This window comes from Taudactylus pleione, unplaced genomic scaffold (assembly GCF_031769625.1).
Source record: "Taudactylus pleione unplaced genomic scaffold, aTauple2 ptg000016l, whole genome shotgun sequence".
Lineage (NCBI taxonomy): Eukaryota > Metazoa > Chordata > Amphibia > Anura > Myobatrachidae > Taudactylus > Taudactylus pleione.
In genome coordinates, this window is record NW_028284418.1 from 46,329,401 (window position 1) to 46,353,387 (window position 23,987).

At 42.3% G+C, this 23,987-nt stretch overlaps 1 protein-coding gene across 19 annotated transcripts in view; it reads left to right on the forward strand.

The window, feature by feature from the left end:
* SORBS1 (sorbin and SH3 domain containing 1) overlaps positions 1–23,987 on the forward strand; it is a 434,665-nt gene that overhangs the window by 335,152 nt on the left and 75,526 nt on the right. For 18 of the 19 annotated variants that reach the window (XM_088475931.1, XM_088475933.1, XM_088475925.1 and 15 more), the window contains 4 exons: positions 3,245–3,298; positions 13,110–13,239; positions 15,064–15,178; positions 20,597–20,680. In XM_088475931.1, coding sequence (XP_088332057.1) covers positions 3,245–3,298; positions 13,110–13,239; positions 15,064–15,178; positions 20,597–20,680 — 383 coding nt within the window. The remainder of the gene's footprint in view (positions 1–3,244; positions 3,299–13,109; positions 13,240–15,063; positions 15,179–20,596; positions 20,681–23,987) is intronic. The other variant, XM_088475960.1, reaches the window with a different exon arrangement.

A 23,987-nucleotide genomic window follows, 5' to 3' on the forward strand; every position in this document is an offset into this window, starting at 1 on the left:
GAATTGCAGGCTATTTTGAATCAAGTATAGGCTGGTGTAAGTGTGCCCTATGGCGATAGCGGCTCTCAAACTATGGGCAAATATGCCGATTATTTTCCATGCAGGAGCATCTACTAGTCAAGTTACGTTCTACTGTATATTCAATTGCAGAACATGATATAAGTGGGTGTGCCACTGCAGTTCTGATGAAAGAATACAGAGGCCCTAGGAAGTGTGACGTAAGCTGTATGGTAGGCAGAAAAGGGAAATAGATTCAGCAGAGAGACCTGTGACACTATAACAACACCCATAATACTTATGTTGGGTGTTGTCAAACTTAGAAGTGGACGGTCGTGTTTGTTGACATTTGTGCTTGTTTTTGTAAATGTCTCCAGCAAAACGGCTTCTCCACTTGAGACAGACGTGACATCTATACATTTTGTTTATAACTGTAAGTATCTTAAATATTAAAAGCTAGACAACAAGGTAGTATTTCATGATTGCCAGTGCCGGGTCCTTATCTACTACATCTGGTAGATCATTTTGTAGATATAAATCACAAACATAATATCATACGTGCCTACTCTCCTAGGACAGGCGGGAGGTTCCTGTAAAAAGTGTGGCACTCCCGATCGCCCAGGAAAGTAGTTACATTTCCAGGCCATCTCCACATACTACTCGCAGCGGGAGGGGTCGATGACGCGATTCGCCCTGAATGTCATCATCGTGGTCCCATCCCCTTATTCACAATGCCATTAATCTCGGCATTGTGAAGAGGGTGCGGGCCCCAATGATGTACTCGCGTGGTCAAGCCCCTCCCCCGCACCCATCGCTACATCACCGCCATGCCCCTTATGCTGCGCAATGCTCCCCCCCCCCGCCAAAGAAACCTGGCTGCCCACTCCCGGAATGATGTAGCTGGATGCATGATAATATCTTATTACTTCAGTCTACCTTTGGATTTTATTCAGCTCACCTGTGTACGACTGCTCGATATATCGTTCCATGCTGCATCTAGCAGCATGGCGTCAGTCATTGCATCTTCCCATCTGTTGTGCATCGCAGCAGAAGGGACGATGCAATGAACGGCCAACGTGCACGTCAATAAGCGTACTATATGATCCACACAATATATTGTTCCGATTGCCATCGGAACGTTATATTGTACAATATATCGTATAATGTGTACCCAGCTGTAGGGTTATTTGACTATTGAAAACTGTCCTTTACCTTACTGCAGTACAAACAGAATATACAATGTTGTTTCGTACTTATTATTAGGGAGTACACAGCTTTGTCGTGTTACTCAATTACACAATATTGCACTGCCAAGTTCTGGTAATTACTTATACAATTAATCACCTTTGTTTGACACATTTAATCCTCCTTCACTTTGTCAGTGTCAACCTGTTCTTTGTCAAGGCCTCCAGTTCCACCTGTGACCGGGCACACACAGAGGAGTAAATTGCACAGATCTGGTAGTTCAGAACTGAAAATAATGGATTGTAGTGGATGAGCGCAGCATACATGTCCTGCTAAGGGTGCTCCTTACATTGATTATAATACTCATATGACTTGGATTTTTATTTTTGATGTATCTCTATGGCTCACAATGGGACAACATACTGTGCAACAGCCAGCAAGAGAGAGGCCAAATTTGTGTTTGCATGGCCAACATCAGTGCGAAACGCGTTATGTCCTAATAATATGGGCTAAGGCACAAATTGACAGCAATTACTAGGTAGTAAATATATGCAAATAGCTGAATATAGAACCAGAAGAGAACTAATTATTTAGATTAATAAGAATCCATCATTCAATGATAGCGCGGCTACTACTGATACGCAAAATGTTTTTTTTTATTATTATTGCGTAAAAAGTATAAGCAAAAAGTGGATGCAGCCAATAAAAATAATACAAGACGAGTATGGCTTAAAGGTTTTACTAGGATATACTATAAATCATTGTTCTCATCTACAAAGCATATGATGCTTTTCCTTCTTTCATCTCATCTGTAATCACTATATAACGTCCTATATTAAATCACTGGTGCCCAGATACTGCTGCAGTATATTTTCATTTACTATTATTATGGCAAATATGTAATGGATTGTTTGTTCCTAAGTCTTTTGAGCTACAGTATTTGAGGGCATATAGCATAGCGTTTGATTTAATGAATACATTTTTAGGTGATCATACTTAGTTTATGGCAGGGATGGGGAACCTCAGGCCCGGGGGCCATATAAGGCCCTCGGAATCATTTGGTCAGGCCCTCTGAGCTTTTTTTTGCTAGCCTCATCTGGCTAGCAGGGAGCCTAGAATGGCACCATGCAGACGGAATCTATGCAGCAGTGCCACCTGGGGCCTCTTTAGGATGCTTCAGACGGTCACACCGCTGCCCTTACAGCTCCCTGGAGCATCCTCTGGATGCTCCGGGCATTGCTGTAATCACAGGCGATTGTGGCCCTGCACCCATGTGACGTCACGCGGAAGGGGGCATGGCTTGCATTGGGCCCGCAAATAATGTTATATATATATTAAAATGGCCCTCGGCAGAAAAAACGTTTCCCACCCCTGGCTTATGGGGACTGGCTAGCTCTTTTTTTTCCCTAAAAACAGGCAGCCACAGAGATTACCTGGGTTTGTATTCCTGGTTGCTTCAATTATCTTCCCTTGTGGTTGTGCATTATCTTTGCTGTGTTATTTTCCAGCAGAAAAAATGCCTAATTTTATGTTCCATACCATTTGATAAATGTCTTCATTATGTTCCGTGAGATGGAAGCCAGACATTTGATAGAACGCTATATTATGCTCAGTAATATTATCTTGCTGCATAATGATAGCAGTTTCCAGACATAATATAAATGCCTGCTTTCTTCCTAAGCAAGGTTTCAGCAGAGTGAGTCAACTCTCAGTAGGGTGGTTACCCCCAAAAATGTGTGAAACTCAAACAGTTTTGTAACACTCCGTTGAGCTGCTTGGCTCTGCATGAAAGTACGTGTTGGAAAAATTTACAAGAATGTACCAGGTTCTAGAGATGAAAAGCCTGCTGACTGAAATGTTATTTATAGGCTGGTAATCTTATGCATGCAAAATGTAATTCTGCAATTCAGGAATAGAACCGTCCCATGATATTGTTACAATTTGTTTTGACACATATCCCCAGTTGTGACTTTACCCACCTGTCCTTTTGCCACGATTGTCCCCTCCACACACATTGGTCAGACATGTTTTATAATTTTTTTTTCTCTTTGTTCATATTTAGATGATGATTCAGATTCATACCCAAATTATGGCCGCCATTCATACATAGAGGATGGTAAGTTTGTTTCATTAATTGAAATTTAATTTTAATTTGTAAGTACATTAAGACTTTAAACAAATAATTGTAGATAGAAAAGAAAAATCATAGAATCATGTTTAACAAAATGTAATCTCAATTCTTGATTGTAGTCACCTTTTGCAGATATAACCACTGGGCACACTTATATTGATTGGGAAGTTCTTCCCAACACTGTTGCCGGAGTTCCTAGAAATGTGTTGCACTTGTAGGCTGTTTTACTTTCACACCTTCTGTCCATTTCATCCCAAACCAGCTCAATGGGGTTTAAATCTGGTGAATGTACTGCCATTTCATTCATTGAAGCCTACCGCCATTTTCTTTTCCTCAAAGGTAGTTCTGATATAGCTGGAGGTATGTTTTGGGTCATTATCCTGCTGTAGGATAAACCCTTGACCAACTAGACATAGACCAGAGGGTATTGCATGGTGCTGCAAATTGCTGTGGTAGCCCTTTTGGCAGGGGTGGCGTTTTAAGAGAGGGGGGGCGGTGTACAGTCTACGTCCAGGCCCCCTCCTCTCTAGCCGGTGGTATAAGTAAGTAGATTCGGGTGCTGTGGCATAGTCTACTGCACATTTGCCATTTTCAGGGCGATTTTCCTACTGCGTACACACAGATTGCTGGAAAAATTGCCACAGCGCCATTTTCCCACTAATTTGTGAAGCGTTACCATTGTGGGACTTCAGAAAGGTAAATATTATATAACATGGATGCAGTATTGGCCCCCCTCGACCCAGGGACCCGAGTGCACTGCACACCCTGCACCCATTATAGGCTACACCATTGCCTTTTATTTCAGGTTGCAAGTAAGTATCCAGAGAAAGAGCCCCAGACCATTCTGCTTCCTCCTCCATGTTTGACGATTGGTGTCCATCTTTTGATCTTTCCAAGAGCATACAAAAACCATGCATGATGAACTAAAGATTTAAATCATAGGTCCATTACCTCTTATTCCAGTGTTCAGCAGTCCACTGGCAGTGCTTCATGGCCCAGTCAAGCCTCATTTTCTTATTTTTACATCTTAGCAATGGCTTTCTTATGGCAACTTGACATATCAAAACTGCAACTCAAAGTGATCTCTTCACAGTTGAAACTGAAACATTCTTACTACCACTACTGTTAAGCTGTGCTTGAAGCTGCTGTCCTGTGGGCTGCCTATCACACAAGCTGTTGTCCTGTGAACCCCCTATCACACAAGCTGATGTACTGTGAGCCACCTATCACACAAGCTGTTGTCCTGTGAGCCGCCTATCATACAAGCTGTTGTCCTGTGAGCCGCCTATCATACAAGCTGTTGTCCTGTGAGCCCCCAATCACACAAGCTGTTGGCCTGTGAGCTGCCTATCATACAAGCTGTTGTCCTGTGAGCCGCCTGTCACACAAGCTGTTGTCCTGTGAGCCGCTTGTCACACAAGCTGTTGTCCTGTGAACCACCAATCACACAAGTTGTTGTCCTGTGAGCCCCCTATCACACAAGCTGTTGTCCTGTGAGCCGCCTATCATACAAGCTGTTGTCCTGTGAGCCGCCTATCACACAAGCTGTTGTCCTGTGAGCTGCCTATCACACAAGCTGTTGTCCTGTGAGCTGCCTATCACACAAACTGTTGTCCTGTGAGCCCCCTATCACACAAGCTGTTGTCCTGTGAGCTACCTATCATACAAGCTGTTGTCCTGTGAGCTGCCTATCACACAAGCTGATGTCCTGTGAGCCCCCTATCACACAAGCTGTTGTCCTATGAGCCCCCTATCACACAAGCTGTTGTCCTGTGAGCTGCCTATCACACAAGCTGTTGTCCCGTGAGCTGCCTATCACACAAGCTGTTGTCCTGTGAGCTGCCTATCACACAAGCTGTTGACTCTCAGAAACATGTCTTCTGATGTTGTTGTGATTATGGGTCTGCCAGACCTCTTCCTGTCAGCGTCTCTTGCAGTTGTGTAGACATCTGTACTCACTGACACCATGACGTTCTTTCCACAGAAAAAAGTTAGGTGATGTTCTTTGCAATTGCTGTAAAGGAAACCCCTACACATTTAAGGGTTACAATCAGCGATAGCTCCTACCTGTTACCTCTGGGGGGGAGGGGGTCTGGGCTCACTGCCGGTCTGTAATCAACAGAAGTTGGCACACCTGTGTGAATTGTTTGCATCAACTTTCAAGGCTTAATTTATACCCCTTTAACACAGAAAACTAAAGTACCGGGTAAAGCACTTTTACCCAGTAATTTGCTGGGGTCATTTTTCTGTGTGAAAGGGTCAACCCGGGACATAATTCATGGGACTTCAACCCTGACTTTTACCAGGGTCGGAGACCCGACAATTTCGACCCAGGTTGATCCTTTCACACAGAAAACATACCTGTGTTGATCAGCAAATTACAAGGTAAAAGTACTTTACCCAGTAATTTTGTGTGAAAATGGGGTCAGGCTAGAACCGGCAAAAAGACCCGGCACTCAAATGCCAGGTAAAAGCCGGGATTTTTAACTATTTATATGTTAAAGGGGTATTACTTCCATTGTTGCAGAACAGCTGTTAGTTCTTAACCCATTACTACTTTCCTGAAAAACTTTTCCCTTTTTAAAAAAAAATAAAAAAATCTAACACATTATTTAAATTTTTTTGCCAACCTAAATTTATTTTTAAATCTCTAGCTATGGAAGATAGAAGTAACCTCGGAGGTTTATATAGTTAAGGAGCTCATTGGCAATTTATAAGAGGAAATACAGTTAGTAGTGATGGCCGCAGGGTAACGACGTTGTCACCTTTTCTCCAGTATTTTGTGGCCACTGACATTGCAGATTTCTCCTAATACAACACAGAGGAAAATCTGCGATGTTGGGTCACGGTAATAAGATGTATGCATCTTCACAGGACGACCACACATCTCTGCTGATTGAATATGGCCTACAACAGTGGTGTCAAACTCAGGCCCTCCAGCTGCAGTGGAACTACACATCCCAGCATGCAGTGCACAGTTTTGCTACTAGGGCATGCTTAAACTGTGGCAGGGCATGCTGGGATATGTAGTCCCACAAAATCTGAAGGGCCCGAGTTTGACACCACTGGCCTACAGTCAGTGGCGTAACTAGGGCAGGGGCGAGCGGGGTGCGTGCCCTGGGCACCGTGGGACCGGCGGTGCGGGAGGGCGCCGCCGGCCACAGTACCGGCCCGCCCACCCTAGTTACCCAGTGTAGCGCCGACCGCAGTGAGTGCAGTCAGCGCTACACATTTACACAGGACCGGCACTAGGCTTCCAGCGCCAGTCCTGTGCTGCACAGCTGAGCCCCTTCCCTCCCCCTGAGCACTTGCCCAATTGCGCCAGGAGGAGGGTGGCAGGCGGGCTCATGCTGTGCATAACACACACAACGCCGCCAGCACTGGCGGGGATGTGTGTGTTAATCAGCAGCCAATGAGAGTCAGACAGACTCTCATTGGCTGCTGCTGCTGCACACATCACTGCCGAGCGGCAGCGATGTGTGTGTGAATCAGCAGCCAATGAGAGTCAGCTAGACTCTCATTGACTGCTGCGCGCCCACTGCAAGAGCCGGGGCTTCTGTCAGGCTCCTACAGTGGTACTGGGAGAAACATTGTGATGTCATGACGTCTCCCCCATAATGCAGAGCGGCCCGGCCCGGGAGGATGGACGTGTGGACGGCGGCGGGAGCAGGAGCGTGGATACAGGTAAGTTTTTTTTTTTTGTTTAATTTTAGTGTGTATTTCGGGGGGGATACTACTGTGGGCACTGCATTGTGGGGGACCACTACTGGCGACTACTACAAGGGGCACTGCATCAAGGGGGACTCCTACTGGGGGAACTATATAAAGGGCACTGTATAGGAGGGACTACTACTGGGAGCACTACTGGGGGCACTATATAAGGGGTTCACTACTGGGGGCACTGCACAGGGGGGTCCACTACAGGGGGCACTGAAAAGGCAGAACCACTACAGGGGGCACTGCATAAGGGGGACAACTACTGGGGGCACTGCATATGAGGGATCACTACTGGGGGCACTGTATAAGGGGAACTAATGGGGGGCTGCATAAGGGGGACCACTACAGGGGCACTGCATAGTGGGGGGACTGTATAAGGGGCACTGCATTAAGGTGCAAATGGAAAGAAATGTTCCCAGTGACAAGAAAGGGGTGTGTGCCATGTTGACATGCCCCATTTTTCAGTGGCCACGCCCATTTTTCGGCGCGCACATGGGGGGGGCTCCATTTTCAAATTTGCCCTGGGCTCCAAATACCCTAGTTACGCCACTGCCTACAGTATCATGTCCAAAGGGTTGCTGATTTGCATTGCCACCTAGTGGCAATCTGATGCAGTGCTTTGTAAGAAGCTTAATATCTATAGAAACTTTAAAAGATTTACAATTACAAATACAAAACAAAGCTGCACTGAATACATGTCTCAATCAAGACAAAATAAACAAAATGTAATAGCTGAATTCACTTCACTGCAACTTAAATGGTTTGTTGATGACTATGTCCAGGTGCTGTTTTGTCAAATATGGGAAATCTGTTAAACTGGGTACAGACTTGTGGATATATCTCAAGTGCATACACCCGAAATGTCTGTGAACAACGTCGTTCACAGGCCTATCTTGTCAGCCCTGCAGCACAGCCAACAAATATATATATATGAAATATATATCGGTGCATGTGTGTACGGGTGACCCGCCAACTGGATGTACACTGGCTGCTGGGACCACCGACACTGACATCACAACTGGGCAGGCAAATTTAAATGCCCATCCAGTTGTAATGTCAGGCCAGATATATCGAGCTGCTGATTGGGAAGTGGTGTATAGATCACAAATCAGCCACGCGGACAGCAGATCAGTCTGTTGGCCAATTTGTCATTTAAGTGAATACGCCACATAAACCTTTAGCCCTAGGTGCTATTCTATTACTTATCAAACCATATACACATCCCTTATAAGAAGAGTGTGGAACCACACTGGGCAAAAATGATATATAAGTGCAGTTAAAGTTAATTGTCAGTAGGGTAGCAGTACAATACTTATTCAGACGGTTACAGGGGTTAGATTACCCCCTGTTGTTCGCATCAATGAATGCCAATGGTTGGAAGACACTGAAGCAACAGGTAATTTCTAAACAAAATAAAAAATCCAGGCGCTTTCTCCGGGTAATATAAAGATCATATAATATAGTCTCTCAACTTTGTGTACTTTCCAGATGTAAATTCAATTCCAGTTTTTCCTCAATCACTTATCCTTCATAGTGACATTTAGTGATCAGAGCTGCCAACCAATTGCCACCAAAATCAGTATTTCCGTCACTATCTTGATGGGTATCAGCCAAAGCTGTAATAGTGCCCATTACATGTGTGTGTGCGCGCCTTGATTTTTTTTATTGTGTTTAGAAATGATATGTATTGGAGAGGTGGTGACCTCTTTTGATAGATCTGTCTGGCTGCATTCACGTTGGAGCGCTGTGTTTCTATTGATTTATTTCATACTGAAGCAACAGGTGTTGCTGGCATCAAGGGATGAGTTATAAGCATCACGTCATTACCTTACCCCTTATGTCCAGGAACTGCAGATATTATGGTTTTTGTCGATTTTTATTTTTCACCATCAAATTATATACAGTTTTATTCCAAATTCTGCAATTTATAGCTGATTGAAATCCGCCGCTGTTTTTCAATTTGACCTGGGCTCCAAAAACCCTAGTTTTCTCTCTCTCTCTCTACAGAGTGCCTTGCAAAAGTATTCACCCCTTTGCATTTTTTTCATGTTTTGTTGCTTCACAACCTGGAATTAAAATGGATTGTTTGAAGGTGTGCATCATTTCATTCACAGAACATACCTACAACTGTGAAGTTGTGTTTTTTTTATATTGTGTATCAAAACAACATTTAGGACAACATAACAGAAAACTTCAGCGTGCATAACTATTCACTCCCTCTAAAGTCAGTACTTTGTCGAGCCATCTTTTGCGGCAATTACAGCTGCAAGTCGCTTTGGATAGGTCTCTGAGCTTGCCAAATCTTGCCCTGGGATTTTTTCCCATTCCTCAAGGCAAAACTGCTCCAGCTCCTTCATGTTGGATGGTTTCCGCTTGTGAACAGCAATCTTCAAGTCTGACCACAGATTCTCAATTGGATTGAGATCTGGGTTTTAACTAGGCCATTCCAACACATTTAAATGTTTCCCCTTAAACCACTCGAGTGTTGCTTTAGTAGTATGCTTCGGGTCATTGTCCTGCTGGAAGGTGAACCTCCATCCCAGTCTCAAATCACAGGCAGACTGAAACAGGTTTTGCTCAAGAATATCTCTGTATTTAGCACCATCCATCTTTCCCTCGACTCGAATCAGTTTCCCATTCCCTGCTGCTGAAAAACATCCCCACAGCATGATGCTGCCACCACCAGTTTCACTATGGGGATGGTGTTCTTGGGGTGATTGGATATGTTGGGCTTGTGCCAGACATAGCGTTTTCCTTGGTGGCCGAAAAATAAAATTTTAGTCTCATCTGACCAGAGCACCTTCCTCCATACATTTGGGGAGTCGTCCACATGCCTTTTGGCAAACTCAAATAGTGTCTTCTTATTTTTAACACTAAGTAATGGCTTTTTTCTGGTCACTTTTCCATAAAGCCCGGCTCTATGGAGTGTACAGCTTATTGTGGTCACATGCACAGATACACCAGTCTCTGCTGTGGAACTCTGCAGCTCCTTCAGGGTTACCTTTGGCCTCTGTGCTGCCTCTCTGATTAATGCCCTCCTTGCCCGGTCTGTGAGTTTTGGTGGGCGGCCCTCTCTTGGAAGGTTTGTTGTGGTACCGTGTTCTTTCTATTTGATGATGATGGATTTGATGGTGCTCCGGGGGATCATCAAAGATTTGGATATTTTTAAGAACCCAACCCAGAATTGTACTTCTCAACAACTTTGTCCCTGACTTGTTTGGAGAGCTCCTTGGTCTTCATGGTGTGATGCCTCTGGCTTAGTGGTGTTGCAGCCTCTGGTTCCTTCAGAAAAGGTGTGTTTATACTAACAGATTATGTGACACTAAAGCTGCATACACACGTAAAGATTTTCTGTCCAACCAACTAGTTAATTGGTTGGAATGGAAATCTGGTAACGCATGGGAGTAAATGATGATCAGCAATTTGCTCCTAAATGCCAGAAAACAGATGAAAATGGCCGTCAGACAAATTTGTTAAATGTTTGATCTAAACAATTTGTTCAAACAGTTTTTGTCCATTTTCCAGCGTTTGGGAGCAAATTGCTGATTGTCATTTGCTTTCATACTTACCAGATTTTCATTCCAACCAATCAACTAGTTGGACAGGAAATCTTTAGGTGTGTATGCAGCTTTAGATTTCACACAGGTGGACTTAATTTCACTAATTATGTGACTTCTGAAGGTAATTGGTTGCTCCAGAACTGTTGAGGGGCTTCATAGCAAAGGGGGTGATTATAAATAAAATTCTGAAAATTGGCATGTGCATATGTGAAGATTATTTTTTATATATATTTTTCTCATTTCACTTCACCAAATAGACTATTTTGTTCAGATCCATCACCTAAAATTCAGATAAAAAAATACAAATAATTTACAAGTTGTAATGTAACAAAAAAGGTAAAAAGGCAAGGGGGTGAATACTTTAGCAAGGCACTATATATATATATATATATATATATATATATATATATATATATATATTTCTATCTATACACACAATCAGAATATACTTACCAGTGCTGTTGGCTTTTTCTGAATTGATGAAATAGTTAGGACTCACTTGGACATCTTACATTACTCTTAAGCCGCATACACACTAGACAATTTTATGGAAGATAACGATATCGTTCAACGATATATCATTTGGTGGGCATGCTCCCGAGGGTCGTTACCGATGTGTTTTGTTGTCCATACATGCAGGGCAATCTGATATCATCATCAAGAATTGCCTGTTCAGAGATGTGGCAGGACTTCACTGAAATATTTCTGTTAAGAGATCTATCAGTGTGTACACACCCAATATTGTTTGTCCTGCACTACAGAAAGTTGAAGGGAAATCTTTCACCAATATCGTTCATACAGCACATAGTCTAGTGTGCATGAGCCTTTACAAGTGTTTATTTAAAAGAAGTGATACAGTGGAATGAAACAGTCAGAGACCAGGGTTTACACAAGATAATGAGAACACAAACAGCTCAATATAAGAAGTCTAGGAATAACACAAGACTACAGGCAGGGGTTAATAACTGAGCAGAAATAACTTATAATACAGGATAACAGGTTAGCAGACTTGACTTGCAATATTGTGTAACTGGAAAGCTTGCAATGTAAAATACAAAGTAGAAAATTTGACTTGAAATGCAGTAAACCGTGGCAATAAGGCAAAGTCCTGTAACATGACAAGCACTAGAAGTGCTTATGAGAACAGCCACAGATACTCACTGAAGGAGCAGGAATTGCAAAGGTACAGACTGGCCTGTGAGGGGAGGCAATCGGGAAGCCGACTGCCTAAATACCGGCAGCCGGCTTCCAGACTGTCTTATCCCGGCATGGGTGAAATGCCGGGCGTCTAGATATAGAGACCGGCGCCCGGCATCACGATCGTAGTGATGCCGGGCGCGCGAGCGGACAGTAGCAGGAGGGGGGGGGGTGGGGGGGAGGGTTAGGTTTAGGGCTCCCGGGGGGGACTTAGGGTTAGGCACCCCCCCCGGGAGGGTTAGGGTTAGGCTAGGTGGAGGGAGGGTTAGGGTTAGGCACCCCCGGGGGGGACTTAGGGTTAGGCACCCCCCCCCCCCGGGGGACTTAGGTTTAGGCAGCGGGGAAGGGGGTGGTTAGGGTTAGGCACTTAGAGGGGGGATTAGGGTTAGGCACTTGGGGGGGAAGTTAGGGTTAGGCACCCCTAAGGAGGGTTAGGGTTAGGGGGTTAGGTTAGGTTAGTGGATACTTACCTATCCACGATCTGGATTTCCAGCGCTGTCGGGCTGCCGCTGACGGGAATCGAACCGCCGGCCATGCGGCCGACGGTATTTCATACCAATTACCCTGTGAGGCAGCATGAAGCTTTAATGGACTGTACACTGAACAGCCAGGAACAGAATTGATTCAGGTAAAGGCCCCCATACATCAGCAATTGATTGCAGCAATCGTGCAATCTGCTATCGATTGTGTATAAAAATCTTTCCCTTTTTCAATCGATTGTGGCAATTCTGCAATTGGTTGAAAAAGGGAAAGATTTTTATACACAATCAATTGCAGATTGCACGATTGCTGCAATCAATTGCTGATGTATGGGGGCCTTTACTTGAACTGAACATCAGAGAGCCCCTGCTAGCAGCTTGAGCTGGATAGTCTCAGGTAACTAGAAATGATGATCTGACATGCTGGGTAATAAGCAAGAGAAACAGGTGCAGCTTATTAGCCAATTGCCTCCAGCTGCAGAAAGACAAACCATGGAGTGCTAGGAACACCAGCAGGAGTGCAGCACCACTGGTGAGAAATGGTACTGCAGCAATCAACACGGGCAGAGCACCACCACTGGAGGAAGAGTGGTACTACGGTCGATCGTAACAGAAATGCTATTCTAATTATCACTGATGATATTTTACAATAGGTAGCTTTATGTACAAAGGCTTTACACTGATTGCAGGTACCGTTATATATTTTCACCTGCAACCTGCTGGGAAGCAGCGGCTTACAAATGCTGCTGCTTTGTAAATAAAGCCCAGAATGTAATGTAATAGTGTATTACTATACACAAAGCTGCATTTCTTTGACTCCTGATTTGAACCTGTTATTTTCAGGAAAATCACAAGCTGCAGTACCCCGTTCCAAGAGTGAGATGGACCACATTGAAATGGAGAAGAATGTGCGCAGATCTATTACCTTACCGCTTCCAACTCGCTCCTCCTCGCTAAAGCCAGGTCATGAAAGGTGAGGTCTAATATTGTATTGTTCTGCCCTCTGCAGTTATGTCTAAATTATTAATATCTTTGATATTTTGGTCCATGACCTTCAGTAAATGAGCACTGCCTTAGAATATATCTTTTCTTGCTTATTTGTCCCTCAGTTTAATATTAAGTGTTTAATGTACAGTAAGTGAGGGGGTTGGGCAGAATATATTTCAAGTGTCAAATTTCTATGTAAATACCATTCTCCTATATCAACCATTTTGATAATGGCAGCGGGTGCTGCACCAGGTGCTCAATGAGAAACTCCTACTCAGGGCCATTCTGGACCCCTACACAGCCTGTAGGGGGGGGGGGTCATTTTATTTACAGACAAAAATTAAATCCTCCCAAGCTGCAAAGTGTAACTCTTGATTCCCCAACACTTTGCACATACAGCTTCTTGTATCATACATGTGGGTGCAGTGACCTCACAAATGTGCAATACAGGCTTTATTATACCAGAATCTCCATACCTGCCCATTTACTAACCATAGAGTCACTTCGTTAAGACTGCAGAGGGGATTCGCAGGGACAGAGCTTTATCGCAAGCTCTGTCCCTGCTAGGGATTTCTGATAAATCCCTGTACTATTTCCTTAATTCGCAATGCGAATATAGGTGAAAATATCACACTACAACCGCAATTTAAATGTGGATTGTAGTAAATAGGGCCCTTTGTTTTTCAAATACTGTTCACTGTGTATGATGGGTACTGCTAGAGAGTTGGCCTTCCAAAATTTGCAGATTAATAATAATATCTTTTAGGCTGACTGTACTAGCTGGAACTCATTACACAGTACACGCTGATGCTGGCTGCTGCCAGAGGAATCTCTACACATGGGAATGTAACGTATTGTCACTCTGCCAGTATAGCCTGGGACACATCATTTCTTCTCATAATGGTCTCCTAAAGGCGCATTTTCCAGGTCAGTTAGGATTTTTTTTTTCCAGTTTCCGGCCATAAAGCAGTTTCAGATCAGCAGTCTTTTAGGTGGTGACATCTCTCCGTGACACCAGCATTAAAATGTATTGTGCTTCAGAATGTAAATCTCATTCTAGGAATCCGTCTGCAAAGTAAGACTTAAGGTGCGCACACACACAACGATTTTTTTAACGATTATCGATAACGATATCGTTTATCGTTCAATCGTTGAATAAATCGTTCACTTTCTGAGTTAAAACGATGAACGATTATCGTTCATGCACGTTCACGTTTGTAGTTTGAAGTTCAGTCAGACTGACTAACTGAACGATTTTCATTAAGGGAATATGCAAAAATCGTTTGCAGTTCGAAAAAATCGTTCATTACACTTTAAAAAATCTGACAGAAAATCGTTTATAAAATCATTCATAAAATCGTTCGTAACAAAATCGTTGTGTGTGTATGCAGCTTTAGGACTCACAAAATAGCTTTTGGCCAGGCACATGAAGGGTTAAGTAAGACCGCTCCCAGTCCTCGGATGGCCTGGCTGTTCACCAAGATGAAGTATCCGGGGAACACAACAAGAAACATCTGTGTATCTGACTGATACAACTGTGTGTTGCTGGGTTCAAAATTGATGGTGTTCTGTAGGAAACGGACTAGTTGGTGCCTATTTCTGTTCCGTTATGTGCAGCGAGACTGACGCAAAAGTTGTAACACATAATAGCAGAGGAAAATCGCTCACAATGTTAGGCAGATTTCCTGCCTGGTGATGAAAATGCCTGGTCAGAGGATTAGATTCCCTGGACGCGGCATATTTCTATCCAAAACACACGTTACCCCGGTAACGGGGAGGTTTCACGGTTAATTGCTCTCCTTGTCCTCAGGACTGACTGGGAACCCCCAGACAAGAAGGTCGACACCAGAAAATACAGAGCGGAGCCAAGAAGCATTCATGAGTACCAGCCTGGGAAATCCTCTGCACTCGTCAATGAGAAGATGGTAATGTAATTCAAAAGCAGCCTCTGAGTCTTTTTGTTTTTGCCTAACTTGCATGTACAGGGGGTGGGTTGATGCAGTTTTGCTACTGACAACGAGATCAGAAAAGCCTAGTGAAACTTAACAACAAGCAGCAATGTCAAGGATTGACACACTGTAAGTATTACAGCTCCTATGAGTACAACCTTGCTTTGTATTAGTGTCGATGGCTAAATATTTCTGCTTTTGAGCAATTCCCGAAGCAGCACTGAAGAACTTCTGTCCTCCAGGACAAGATGCAGAGGAAAAATAACATTCCTTAAGAGTTGTCCTGTCCTGTAATCGCCATGTCAATTACAGCTCTGTATTTTGCTTCTGAAATCAATGTGTTACCTGCATCATCATGTGTCTCGCTATATACGATGTTCCTTTTATTTGGTGTTTTTCATGTTTTGGGATTATGTGTGTGCGTCAGAGCTAAACAATAACTTCCTTGTGGTTGTTTTTTGTTTACTTTAATATTTTTTGTTGCTTGTAATCACTGTTTGCTGTAAGGACTTGAACTACTAACGTGGAAAAAGGTGGTTTTAATGTTCTGAGTTGTCTGTTGCCGCAAAACATTTGACAGTTTTCTGAGCAGTTCATCTTTGTAACGTTACCATAGCAGCAAATTGACAGAAATGAACATTAATATCAGATTATTCAAATGATTGTAATGTGGTTTTAATTGTCTGGGGAATTGGTGTATGTAAGATTTGTACCAGGAAATTCATTTTACAACAGAAATGACAGGTATATTGGTCTGTATGTTACTGAATCTGTCTTGCTCTGTTAAGAAGCTGAAACCTATAAAAAGTGTAATTATGAGGTGCAGTGTTTCCCTGATTCTGTGGAAAGTGTAATGCCTTGAAATGCAGGCCTGGCCAACCTGTGGCTCTCCAACTGTTGTGAAACTGCAAGTCCCAGCATGCCTTACCAGTGGGAGGGCATGCTGGGACTTGTAGTTTCACGACAGCTGGTGAGCCGCAGGATGGCCATGGCCTGCTCTAATGGCGTAATGCCGCCCTCCTTGTGCTAATGGCTAGTTAATAGGAGGGGGCTGGTCTTAGCAGAAGAGAACTGGACTCTGAGGGCCTGCCAGATTGGCTGAACACAACATCCCATGTAATGTGCTGTCATTTATAGTAAAATAATGAGCTCAACGCTAAGTCTATGTTTTTCATTTGGGTGGGGCATTTTCATTAACATTCTTTCTGGCAGAAAAAGAACCATATTAATATTTATAACCTAACTACTTGTAAGATGGAGATTATAGTGGATGTGTGAATTCAATTCTTTCTTTCTGCTGCCATTTAGTGTACAAATAACCATATAGTACAGTTGTTCTAACCTATCAATCTGTGAGCTGACAGTGGATGTTCAGTTTGAAAAGACAGTAGCCTGAGTTCTTACACCACTGTCCTTCCCTTGTCACTGCAGCACAACATGGTCGGCAGCCACACCTGCTGTTTTTTTACTTTTGTTGAAACAGCAAAACAGATCTCTCAGCCAAATAGTTATTACCCACTGGCATCAAAATAAAAATACTAGCCTATGGGCCTGATTCAGACCCGCTCGCGAGCGCTATGCACTCGCAAGTGGGTCGTTGGTGGCCCAGTGCGCATGCACGAGACCCGGATAGTGACGGGCAAACTGTCGCTCTGGGTCTCGTACCAAAGGGGGCGTGCTGTCGATGTTGAGTGACAGCACGCCCCCTTTGGTGGGTGGGTCAGGGGCGTGGCTGCCCAGACGGAGGCGTTCCCATGGGAACGCCTACCGTCTGGGGCTGGCCCCACTGACATCACAAGTGATGTCAGTGGGAGTGCTTTCAGCTCTGTTTGAGCCAAAAGCACTCTTGGGCTTGCGGCAACGAGACCCTACCACAAGGGTCTCGTCGCAAGCCCGATGGTCGCGATGGTCTTGACCATCGCGACCATCATCATGGCCGCTCGGCCAGGAGGCCGTTCTGCAAAACCAGAGGGCCATCCCTGATTCAGAGCGAGCGCTCTGTCAGAGCGTCCGGCTCTGAATCAGGCCCTATGTGCGTTCAGAGGTGTTTGCGTTGTAGCATAATTTTTCTTACTCTTCCTGCTCCATATGTCTGCATCCTCTGCAAATACCCTCCACTCACCCCCCTGACCACAAGTGCTCATTAAACACCAAGGGATATATTTACTCAAAGTCGATTTTGTGTTTTAAGTTATTGTTCCATTGGTTTTGCAAAGCGACCGTTTACTAAAGTCAAAACGATAAAAAAAACAGACTTTAGAACATCAGACCAACTATCAATGTTTATACATAGACAATAATAGAAACCGGAGATTTACTACACCCCCCCCCCCCCCCCCCCCCCCCCCCCAGTTCCAAAACCCTGGGCTACTGATCCCAGGCTGTTATTGGAAAATACGGTTTGGGGTTCCCCCTATTTTCCAATAACAGCACCAGGCTGAACCAGGCAGGGGGGCTTACGCTATAGCAGATGGTCACACAGCGTGGGGTCCCCCTGCCATAATGGCAACCAGCCCCATACTGGTCAGCCCTGTACTGGAATCCCTAGGGAAGTGAGGTCCCCCCACAAAATAGGACAACCAGTTCAGTGGTGGTGGTGGGTGCGATAGTAATTGTAATTAAAGAGTTAAATAATATTGGGCTTGAAGTATCAAGAAGTGATAAGAGTGGAGAAGTGGTCCAGTGGAGATGTTCAACCAATCAGCTTTGAGGAAGTACTTTCTATAAGGTAGATGCTGATTGGTTGCTATTGTCAACTTCTCCACTGGTCCACTTCTCCATTCCTTTCACTGCATGATACATAACCCCCATTGTTTTTTTTACAGGTGGCCTACAAGTCCCAGCCAGACTATCCCAGCTTGATGCCACTCTTTGAACCATAAGTGCCAGCATGCTCAGACATCAAGGGCCTGCTGGTAACTGTAGTTCACCTGTAAAAAATATACAGAGGATAGTGGGGAGTGGGTGATGGCAGGGTTGTGAATTTAAAAGTTCCATAGTCCCATAGTGTATTACACATTTGTACCTGGGACTCCATAGTCCCATAGTGTATTGTACATTTGTACCTGGGACTTCAAATATGAGTGTGCAATTTTTCTATGACCTCAAAAGCTTCACTCCACATCTGATAATCGGGAGGATGTAATCAGGGTCCTGTCTGACAGGTCGCACACATCTGATCTAAGAAACTGAAGGGGTTCTTTGGCATGGTTTTTTTTCTCACATATATCTTGAGCTCTATCTAGTCACAAACCTATTGTTTTGCCTTAATCCTGTATGAGCGAGAAACTCTACTTAGCTCACAATGCAGTGCTTCTTCGTTTGTCATTTTAAATGCAAGATGTTAATTAATTCTGTCTAAATTGTTTCATTTGAAAGGGAGGAGGAACGATAGGTGTACATCAAAGAGAGACCTCCGTACTTACTAGAATTAGAACCTTTTATTGTACTATATAAATAATATGTAACCATTAATTTATAGTCCTTCTGATTAATTGTGCAGTTCTGACAAACTGACAGTTGGTTTTGTAACCATGACTACAGTAGTGAGTAAGGGAATCTTAGCATTTCCTAAGTGCAGTTAAAAACCTTTTGTTTAGCATTCCCATCATATAGTGTTATAATGCACTCTTCGCTCTAGGTGGCACCCTTAGTAACTATAATTAGTATTTGATGTCAATATAAATTTTATTTAGTGTTGCATGAAAAAAAAAATATTTAGAAATAACAAATTTTAGTTCACAAAATGTATAGCAAGCAAAATAAATAAATGCACAACTTGATTTCTATTACTGCTGAAAAGGAGAACGCAATTTTATATTGCTTATAGGCATGTGCCTACTGGTACAGTAATAATACTATGAAATGAGACGCAGGAGATATATATCAATATATGCTGTGCTTGGGATCACTCGTTATTGGGATTGGCACCGAATTCTCAGTACATTGAATGGCTGACTGTTTCACTAGAATCCCAACCTCCAGCTCTGGACCAAGATTAATTACAGTATTGTTATGTATCTTACTACATACATCTGGAAGTGCCTTTCTCATTGAGTTACAAAAATGACTAGTCTCAATGCCCCAAAGTATAACTTCCACATATAGTAATTAATTTTAACAGATCATTAGACAGCCTTAAGCTCTTCAACTGAAGCAGGTGTGACTGTGATGCTGGACTGTTGTACAACACACTTACAGCATGATGTGCAGTTCTAGAAGTGTAGTTTGTTGGTCACCGAAGGGCAAACATAACCTTAGTAAGATTATTTTATTTCGTAAATACCGATGCAGAAGGATCCCGCAGTAGCTTGTTCTTGAGTTAAACATGTACAACAAAGACTTTCCACACACCTGTATAAGATTCAGATATTCTAGTTTTAGTAAACATTATATAGTGATAGTATAACACAATATAGTGCTACAATCTCACTGGATATTGCACTTTTCTGTGGATTATTATTATTAGATTACCTCTCACCATTTGTGCTTTGTCTGTGGGTGCACAGACGCCATCCTGATTTATATACAGTATGTGAGGTATATGTCATATATGATTACTGCTTTTCAGTATTGCCAGAGCTGCCTATGCAGCTCCTATGGGGCCCGACAGTGAGAGGGGCCAGGTGTAGCTGGTCCATCCAGGGGTCCTCTTCTCTGCTTTGGAGCCAGCACTTGGGTTTCACTGCAGAAGTTCCTCGGGCCCCACACACTTTTAGAAGTGTACAACGGGGTCCTCCTATGCAGATGGGCATGTATTGCTGACTACCCCCATATTTTCCCATGTGGCCTGGTTACCACGTCACACCCCTGCACATCAATACACTTGTGAGTGTTCTGCAGTATATCGTAGTTAACATTAAAAGCTGAGTATTTTACTCTCTGATTTGGCAGATAAATTAGTACACGTAATGCCATTTATACCAGTATTTATGGCATAGTCTGGCATCCCATGGCAGGTGATATATATACAGTATAAAGATTTACAATAATCTAAGACAAAAATAAAGTCTCACACTTTGTTCTGTGTTGTCTGCATTGCTCCTTTTGTGTGACCTTCAACATGTCTATACTGTTTATACTGTCACTTTACCCCTTGTATTTTCGTGTCTTACTGAAATGTCTCTGGTATATCTCTGCCTTTTGTTTCATCCAACTGCCTGACCGTGTTGGGAGCTCTGGTTCTTGGATATCCATTTGTCCTGTTAGAGATGCAGAATACAGTATGCCTGTATACTCACTGTAACAGATAATAAATCTCTCCTTTCGGTTTGCAGTTCTGGCAGTGGAAAGGCACACTTGGAAAATCTGCATCTGTAACAGTCCCTCTTCCGTCTTCTTTTTCATAATCTTCTTCTCCTTCTTCCTTCCATTCCCCTGTCATGAACTCTGTAGACTCGGGATAAAAGTCCAGAAGAGATAGATTTAAAGAATGAACCTTGGTATAAATTCTTTTCGGAATTGGAATTTGGGAAACCGGTAAGTAGGATAGATCTGTTCTCAGCTACTTTGTGCTTTGCTGTAGCCGCACATAATATAACTATAACTACGCAGTGTGCTGTGTGCTTTACAACAGTGGATGGTACAAAGACCCCTGTTCTGAATTCTATAATTTATTATAAAAAAATATAGAAATTTTTATGATTTTCATTTAACAAATTTTTTTTTAGAGTATCACTGGGTTGTAAAAGTTAAAGAAAATCACAAGGTTTACACTCTTCTGTATGAGTATGGTAAATATCAGAATACTTATATTGATGGTAGCAGAGTTGTTGTCATACCATACCATACTATTTGTTGTCATACCATTTACGAGACCTCTTGTTCCCATCGTCCAATTTATTGTGGTAACATTTCTCTTAACTAGTTGCCCTAATGTTAATTGGGAAAGATTATAGGGCTTTTTTTTCAAAGGGCAATACGTTTTTTTTGTTTTGCCCTATACATCAAACTCTTACCACCAGTGATAATAACACATGCTATTGATATTCAACACGTTTACTTGAAACCACAGCAATACCTACTATGCTATTGCCTTTAAATAAATTTAATCTAACTAACAGCTTAAATCTGAGCTTTCAGTACCAAACTGACCCATGCATTAACACATCTGCGAAGGCTGGCCTATTAAAGTGGTAAGTTATCCCTTGCCGCCCTGTGTCAGTATTGCTAAGTCTGCTAAGTATTTTTCAGTTGCCCTGGTAATAATTTATATTGTTAAATCGCACTGTCAAGTGTTTTATTATTGCTGTGATAAGCCACAATAAAAAAAATCTTATTTATCCTCTGTATTGTATAAAAGACCCCCCCCCCCTCCAAACTGTAGATGTTTGCACCCCTGGCACAAACTGGCAATATGGTATTGTCAATCTGCGTCCATTAAAAGGATATGCAGTAACCTACATATATAATGTTGAGGTAATTATGTAAAAACAGGTTCAACTCAGGGGCTTTGGTTTTATTTAAGAGTTGATGTGCATAATATATACATTTCAAACACCTTTCTAGAAAAGCTGGCACATGACAAACTAGTAATGTGAAAAGAAATACAAAAGTGTTATACAAAAGATGAACTATTGTGGACTTTGCAAGTTCATGGGGTATATATTATTTACTAAAGTGCGGGTTTTTAGAAGTGGAGATTTTGCCCATGGCAACCAATCAGATTCTAGCTATTATCTTCTAGTATGTTCTAGATAGATGTTAAGTAGATTCTGATTGGTGCTATGGGCAACATCTACACGTCTAAAAACCCGCACTTTAGTAAATGTACCCCCTTATGACTAAGCACCATGGGTGAAATGCGTCGGGGTATGTTGGAGACTTGATTTTGACACTGTTCAGTACAGTATTATTCTAGTGGTTTCAATAAACTTTCAATTTGAGATTCTGCTGTCCCTTTCTTTGCTTTCTTTATCTCTTTCAACATCAATCCATTGCTTTGTTTTGTTTTTCAAGGCTCCACTGTGCATAGGGTGTGGGCTATCTCCAATATAGGTTGTACATATCACTTAATGAATGTGTGTAACATCTGCATACTGTACATCCGCTTTGCCAACTGCTCCAACATTCTTGTGATTGTTGTGGTGTAAAATCCCAACTAAGAATTAAGGCAGGGCATAGAAATGAAAAACAAATAAGAACCAAAGCCTAATTGGTGCTGAGAATTTAGGATAGGGTCTGTGGAGGGAATGAGGGCCCCGATTCAACCTGCTGTTGATGCGTGTCAGAGTAGAGATTAGCTTTCATCTAAAGGGAAGAGGGAGAGCGTAAACCTCTTTTCTTTCAACAGCAGTTAGCTTGTGGAAATCTTCTACAGTATTTCTAGTTTACATGCACCCATGCAGCAGTAGTCATGAGCTATTTTGTATGGGTATGTAATTAACCCTTAAAATAAAAGTTAAACTGAAGTTTAATTTTACTTTTTTTTTTTGTCATTATCTTTTTAAGAGGGTATAGATCTCAAACCAGGCAGTATTTGTAAGTACCATTAGCTACTCCTCTGAAACAACAAATGGTTGATTGATCTGCAAGGAGTATCTAAAAAATGTGTATTTAACTACAGTTTCACCTGAGCAGCAAACACAGCCTGTAATGTGACAGGAGCTGATTGGTTGGTGCTTTATCGCTCACAATTTTATCTCTCTCCAAGCTTATTAAATCTCCACCTAAATGTGTTTTTTGGTACTTATTGTGCGCTGTCAATTGTTTCAGAAAGATGTTATATGAACATGAGCCAAAACATTTAGGGGTAAATTTACTAAAGTGAGAGTTTTTAGAAGTGAGTTTTAAAATTGATGTTGCCTATAGCAACCAATCAGATTCTACTTAACATTTAACTAGCACCTTCTAGAAGATAACAGCTAGAATCTGATTGGTTGCTATGGGCAACATCTCTTCTAAAACTCACTTCTAAAAACTTTAGTAAATTTACCCCTTAGTGTCTAAGTTTACTTTTAGACTGCATAGTAGAGCTTCATATTCTGTTTAAAATACAATCTATCATATATCATACACTGCACAAGAACCGTATAATATGATAGATTATTTATTTGTCCCGTGCGTAGTACAAAATTATTTGTCTAATAACATCTTAACTGGAAAGAGCATGTTTTGTGAGTTTCTTTTTTCTTATATAGTGGGTGGGGCTTGTGATAAATTGCAAAGGAGGATAAAATGCCTTAGTACTTAGCACTTTTCCACTTAAAAGGAGCTACTGCAGAATATGCCTGTGCTACATAAATCAGTGTTCATAATAACAGTGTTTAGAGCATCACTAATGACAGCCTTACAGATTTTCCCTCCTGGATTGTTAGTACTCTTTGCTGAAGTGGAGTATGAAGAAAACATGCCCATTCTCTGATCTAGACTTTTGCAATATATAAAAAGGAGTTGATTGGAAATCATGGCCATATTTGAGAGCGAGTTTATGTGTCCTTCCATTTTTATTATACTTGGGGTCTGTGTTTCACTTTAATTTGGTAGGTCAAGTAGTTTCTGTATTTTACATGTTTTACTGGGTATTTAAAGAAAATTAAATATATACCAAGTACAGTATACAGTATTTTCTAATTTGAGGTCTCAGAGCTGAAGAGAACATGAGCAAATAATATTATGTGATGGAACTGTTGCCTATACACTAGAGGCAGCCATTTTGCAGGATGAACCAATTATTCTAAGAATGTAGCCTATTATGTAATGATGAAATAGTGCCTCATAAATCGTACCATTGATCAGTGTTATCACTGGTTCCTATTGCATGAATAAGCTGGAATGTGAATTGAGA